General features: G+C 38.8%; 1 protein-coding gene across 1 annotated transcript; it reads right to left on the reverse strand.

Moving 5' to 3' along the window:
* Positions 1-290: 290 nt before the first annotated feature.
* hoxc8a (homeobox C8a) lies at positions 291-2,392 on the reverse strand (the record flags this gene model as incomplete). Its single annotated transcript, XM_079740891.1, has 2 exons — positions 291-607; positions 1,957-2,392. 2 exons carry the CDS (start codon positions 2,390-2,392, stop codon positions 291-293), a joined length of 753 nt encoding a protein of 250 aa, XP_079597017.1.
* Positions 2,393-6,788: the final 4,396 nt, after the last annotated feature.

Below are 6,788 nucleotides of genomic sequence, written 5' to 3' on the forward strand. Positions count from 1 at the left end.
CCAAGCCATTTCCCATTTTAAACGTGCGTGCCAATTAACCTTTGAGGTGAGGACCTTACTTCTATCGAATGCAGCCACAAGTGTGCGAGTGGAAGACGGCAAGGTGTGTCAGAATATCTGTTAAGAGGAACGAAATTTGCTCTATATGCACGTAATAACAGTGGTTCCCACTTTACTAAATCAAATGGTGGTCATAAAGTTAGAGCTCTCACACTACTTCTAGCTCATTGTCGGTTTATGGGACCTCTTTTTCTCTATTTCGGCCATATAACAATAAAACACCATAGAAATTACTCCTTGGACTCCTCTTTCTCTTCCGCTTCTTTTTCTTCAGCCTCGTCTCCTTCACCGTCCTCGTTGGCCTCTTCTTCTGCCTCGGCTTCGGCGTCTCCTCTTTGACCCGGAAATTTGTCTTTGTTATTCTCCTTTTTCCACTTCATTCTTCTGTTCTGAAACCAGATCTTCACCTGGCGCTCAGTGAGGCTCAGGGCGTGGGACACTTCGATGCGACGCTTGCGTGTTAGGTAAGGGTTGAAGAGGAACTCTTTCTCCAGTTCCAGAGTTTGGTAGCGGCTGTAGGTCTGCCTTCCGTTTCGTCTACCTGGGGCTTAAAGGAAATAAAGCTACAGATTAGTTGTAATGACAAACACTGCATCTATACGTTCACTTTAACTCGTCTCATCGCGTGGACGATGCATTATTTACCAATTTGAACTATTTAGCTAGATCATATACCAAATATCTCTCAGAAGGATTGCAGGGATAACTTAAATTGTAATATTATTTTTTAAAGTCTATTAATGCAAATAAACGCATCACTGTAATATATATGCACATACGCAAAAGGTAGATATCAGTCCATTCTGGGACCATCTCAAATTGTTACTTATTTGTACCCATTTGCATATGAAGAGGTGTTAAAAAAGGGGCATACGCTGTCAACAGCATTGACAGCATAAGCAGTTGTTGTTTGGTTATGACACCCAAATCATGCATCTATTTGACAAATATCATTTTACTCATAATGGTTTTTGTGCTTCAACTTCGACAACAAATACGATTTACGTTAATATGTTTTTTTCCACGTTTAGATATAGTTGTGATTAAACGCACATATAGATTCAAACATAGACACAAATTCGCAAAAAAACAAACTAATAAAAATAACAATAGAGATAGGGGAAGGCCTACATTGATCAGGAAAGGGAAATAAATCTGATATGGCCTATGTAGCCCTACACTAATACGCTGTGTGTAATAATATCTATGTGTCCAAAGCAGACAATAGACAATGAAAGTTATGGATTATACTTGCAATGCCTTTCTTATTATAGCAATAGGTCTTAGTCACATCTTAAGGCCCACGAATCCCTACAGCCTCCTAACGCTGTACGTAAATGAAAAATCTCAAACCAAGAGGCATGCGCACCCTATTCAACATAACATGTGCATTTTTGGTGCAAATATTTTACACATGATTAATAATGACCTGAAAGATATTTAGGTATGTAAAGTGGCGGATACCAGTGTCATGTTGGTGCTAACCATGCGATCCATTTGGTGGCGATTTGTACGGTTCAATAATGGGTGCTTATACCTGCTGTAATGTTCTAATATATTTGTGTCAGGAAACAACATAGAACCAACCATAACAAGTGTAGACTCCATGCATTAACTTAAATACACATAAACATAGGTCAAGTTATACACACACACGCACACACACACACACACACACACACACACACACACACACACACACACACACACGTCTATACACATATATCTATAGAAATAAAGATAAAGATATTAATACATACACACACACACACACACACACACACACACACAAACACACACACACACACACACACACACACACACACACACACAACACACAGACTGTAAACGTGCAACAAAAGTGCGAATAAAATGAAGAAATCATATAGTTCTGACCGTGGGGTCTCATCCAAGGAAACATTAGACTGGGAGAGGAGTTTTGATTTAAGTGGCCCTGTCCTTCTCCGGGGTTAGAGCTGCTCGACGATTTACAGTCTGGGTATTGCGCGAGGCTTGCGTCTTGCTGGGTACCATAAAGCGTTTGCCTCGGAAGGGCTTCGTATCCATAAAATTTCGTTGCGTCTCCATGGCAAGCGAGGGCGCACGGGTTCTGCTGGTATCCTGGGTTGGAGATTCCCGTGGTTCCGTGATGGAAAAAGTCTTGCACATGATGCGATGGGTGCTGGAAGCCCGGTGCGGCTGCTCCTGGTCCGTACACCAGCGTGTGGCTCCGGGCAACGCTTTGTGGAAACCTGCAGTCGTAGTAAGTTGGCTCCAATGATTCGCTGCCTTTGTATTTGGAAAAAAGGGGATTAACAAAATAGGAACTCATGTTTGGTTTGCATCAAGTAGACGATTCTCTCGCAGAAGAATATCTCCTTTAGGATGACGGCAGCCTTTTGTTTAGATCCCAACTCGCACACAGCACAGGCATACAAACCGGAACTAAGAGAAACGCTGCCCCTTTGGACAATCAATGGCAGCTCACACTATCACAGCAGCCTTTCCTATCGAATTTCCCTGATAATCTTTTGTGTTATAGCGTTTACAGGCTCAAGCCCAGCATGGCATGTGCTATGATGTGCGATAGCTAAGGATAAATCTGGATTGCTCCACCGTCACAGTCCCAGACGCTTCTCTTTGCTCGTTTTCTTTTTTTTGCATCCACCCGACAGCCCCCGCCAAATCACCCCCCCCCCCCCCCACCACCACCACCACCCCACCCCCAATCCCCCCTCCCTCCATTCCCCCCTCCCTCCATCTTTACACGAGCGGTCAGAAGCGAGCCTGCACCTTGAGAGGACCTGCGCCCGTTAGTCAAAAACCCCAAGAGGATATTTGTTCGTTTGTAATGATTGCTAGAAGTAAATACATGACGATGTTCTATCCAATTAGCTCCACAAACAAACAGGTCTTAACTTGGCCCTTTAATACACAATGCAGCGTTTCACACATGCTTAGACAACCAACAGTCCTTGGTAGACATATTTGTATATCTTGAATAGCCTAGTGCAGTCTTATTGATCTTTCAAGTGTTATTTCTGCTGAACCTTAAAAGTTATTGAACCTTTTGTCAGCTGCATATCAACAGGCTACCAGTAGGCTTCAGGCCCTACACATGCTTTTTTGTCCAACATAAAAGCGTTGAAGCAAACCGCTTCAACTTAAGAAACGAGAGCCTACGTGCAAATTACCTTATAAAATCATAAAGTCAGGCGCTCCGACCGTTGTAATCGAGCAACGGTTAAATACACTTGCACCGTGAGCTGTAAAACACAGACACACGCAAATATAAACACGACCCCTAATACTAGCTGCCACTTACTGACCCCGTAAAACCTACGAGGTAAAGTTGTAAATCTCCCGTGTGGAGGAGTTCATAAAATTGTACATTGGAGGTTTAGCCAGCCTATATCGGTGGACGAGATAGCCCAATAGCCGTAACCTTTACTGTTTTACAAAATGTTCCAGAGTGGGTACTGTGGTGTTACTAACAACTATTTGGCCGATACCATCGGAGAAAAAAAAGAAGTGCACCAAAGTATTTTTCTATTGAAAATTCACAAGCTATAAGCTTAACTATGGAGGTGGCCAGCTGTCCAGTACCGTCTGGTCTGGTGGTTTGTTTGAATACATCAATGTTTATGGGCTATTATTTTACCTTTCTCCTTATATTGTATAAGTCATTATTATTTATCATCATTGGTTATTACTGTTATGCCTAATATTATTATATTCATATTGTTATTATTATAAGTTTTATTATTATTATTATTATTATTATTATTATTATTATTATTATTATTATTATTATTGTTATTATTGTGGTTGTTGTTCATGTTGTCATTATTATGAGGTATATTGTTATTATTATTATTAGTAGTAGTAGTAGTAGCCTAGCAGTACCAATAGTGCTTTAAGTGTAATTAGTAATAGACAATAGGGTATTTTGGTGCTTTTACGGTGCTATTGCATTTACTATTGTATTGTGTTATACTTTTTACGAACAAAATTAAAGTGCCTTGTTTAAACAAATGTATGTGTTGGGTTAATTGGTTATTTATAAAACAATTGAATGTGCTGGCTGTTAAATAGATTAAAATTATTATTAATTACTTGCCTAGATTCAACTACGAAGAGGGTAGATTTATTGTGATTAGCCTATTGGTGGTTATTGAGATTCTAACTAGATTTACTGATAAAAAATATGTTTTTGTCAATTGACTCAATGGAGGTTTAAATAGCCGTACCATATCGTTGATAACTAAAAGTTTTTTTAAAAAAAAAAACTAAAGTCAGATCATATTAGGCCTATAAGTCCCTAAGCGTAGGCCTATTTAAGGTGATCGGTTAGAAACACAATAACAATAGCAGTTATCATTGCGATCGAAAAATAAAAAAAACATGGTTATCATCATAATTATTATTACTACTCTATTCTTATTCTTATTTTTTATTTTAATATTATAATTATTAGCCTACAACACAAAGCCAATGAAACATAGAAGTATCACGAAAATGCTATCATTTATTTTTTGTTACTTCTTATCCCTAAAATATGAGCCTTGCTCAATTTCAACAGCAGAATATTACTAGACAGCGGACGACTTTATTATAATTTAGTGAATGTTAGGTCGCTCTTGTAAATGTCCTTATAGATTATGTGAGAGCTGGTACAAAACATGGACCAACAGCGTCATCTAGCGTTGAGTCTGATCCCTAACACACAGATTCCACAAAACACAGGCCGCTGTATGCCTGCAGCCATGTTCAAGATATCTATGTATTCGAACTAGGTCAAATAACCCAAAATGTGGAAATCAACATATTTACACGTAAATTATTAATTATTATCAATTGTAAATGAAAGACTATACGTTTGTAGGCCAAATGCATCTCTTTGAATCTGTAATAAGCTTGGTTTAACTCTGTGCTACTCCTAAAATAGGAAAGTGAATGTTATAACATCCATATCTACTGCGGCTCTGACGACTAAAAAACTCTCACGTGGTGAAACACACGGGCAGCAGCCCACCAGGCCACCCCTCCCAACGAAACCTATATGGTTCTGCTTTGAACCAGTGCACCACTAACGTCCATTAAAACCATAAAGTAATTTAGCCCAGACGTCTAGCCGGTGAGTCGAGTTTGCTTTGTTCGTCTGCATTTGAGACAAACAGCCGTGCTCCAACAGGGCTGTAAAACTAGCATTTTTGTGCTTGCAGTGCGGAAATGCAATAGATTGGCTTTGGAAATACAACATCCTGTCTGCATTGTTTGCCAGTACAAAAAGGCAATCGAGGAAGCCCATCCGAGGAAACAAATGTCGGACATTGGATTTCTTTCCCTCAACGCCATATAGTTTGATCTCAGAACTTGACTAATAGTACTTTCCCTAAAAGCTTCCGTAGACAGACTTTTTAGATTTCCAGGCTGTACGATTAGTTTGTATTATAGAGGAATAATCCACACTTATTAGATCAGTTTATGGTACGAAATAGAAGGGGACGGTTCTTCATACCATATGTGACAAAGGATTAAGGCATATATTTATATGATTAGACTAAATCATTAGAACAATATTTTAATTAAAGCACTAGGCCCTAGTGTGACAATGAGAACAAATGAAGTGAGTTACATTATTGCAATTCTGTGAAAAAATGCATTGCTATAACATTCTGGATAAACCTTTAAATAGGATTGAATGTATTTGTGTTTACCATTTATTTTTTGTTACTTCTTATCCCTAAAAATATGCAGAGTTTAGGAAAGGATATGCGATAATGCAGGGCTTTCTAATTTGACTAAAGCTCAGTTTGTGACAAAATATAGGCCTACATGTTTATTGGTATTATAATGTGCATGCTTTAAATACAAAACAACAGCAACACTTTCCCAAGGTAAAATTGGTTAAGAAACCGACACACACAAAGCGTCGACCTCTAGGCCCACGGGGCTTCCGGAGAGACGCCAAGAGAACAGCGAGGAGCTCTAAAAAGTTATTAAATAAAAGCATTTTAAGGCAGCAGCATATTAACTCGTGTCATTTTGTAGTTGACGATTTATTCAATGTTGTAAGAGGTTAATGAACGTTACGGAGTCCTGAAAACTGACATAAATGACGCAAAAATAAGATGGTAGGCTATGGTTACATTTTAATATGTATTAGTAGTCAGGGTGGAATTTCTACGTTGAATAACTCAAATTTTAGAAAATAGTCGAACAATAAGAGAAGCACAATTTGTTTCTACACATTAACATGTAACACAAAACACGAGATAGACAAGTTCAACCAATTCAATATTTCTGTAGCCTACAAAATTCTACGACTGCATAAAAAAGAGAAATATTGGGAACACAATTATCAACAAGTTCACCTGAACTTTATAAATTATACACTAATGAAATTCTAAACGATTCAGGTATCCCCTCTCTTATTTTGCATGTTTAATATCCAAATTTGTATTCATTCCCTTTGTCTTAAAGTTAAACAAATGAATTCAAATAAATTGTAGATTTCTCTCTAAAACCTAGCCTTTTTTAAGAGCTTCACAAGTATGACTGCATTGAAACCAATATATATTTTGAGCGTCAAAACGGCTCGACGAGCTGAAACCAGGTCCGTCTGGCGGCTGAGAGCAGAGCGGGTCGCCTGTGTGTGTGCCGTCCATGGGACGCCGGTGGGGATACAGGTGGTCAGTATTTTCTGATTATGTCCATTGCTGCCA

This window comes from Pollachius pollachius (genome assembly GCF_949987615.1).
Source record: "Pollachius pollachius genome assembly, chromosome: 8".
NCBI lineage: Eukaryota > Metazoa > Chordata > Actinopteri > Gadiformes > Gadidae > Pollachius > Pollachius pollachius.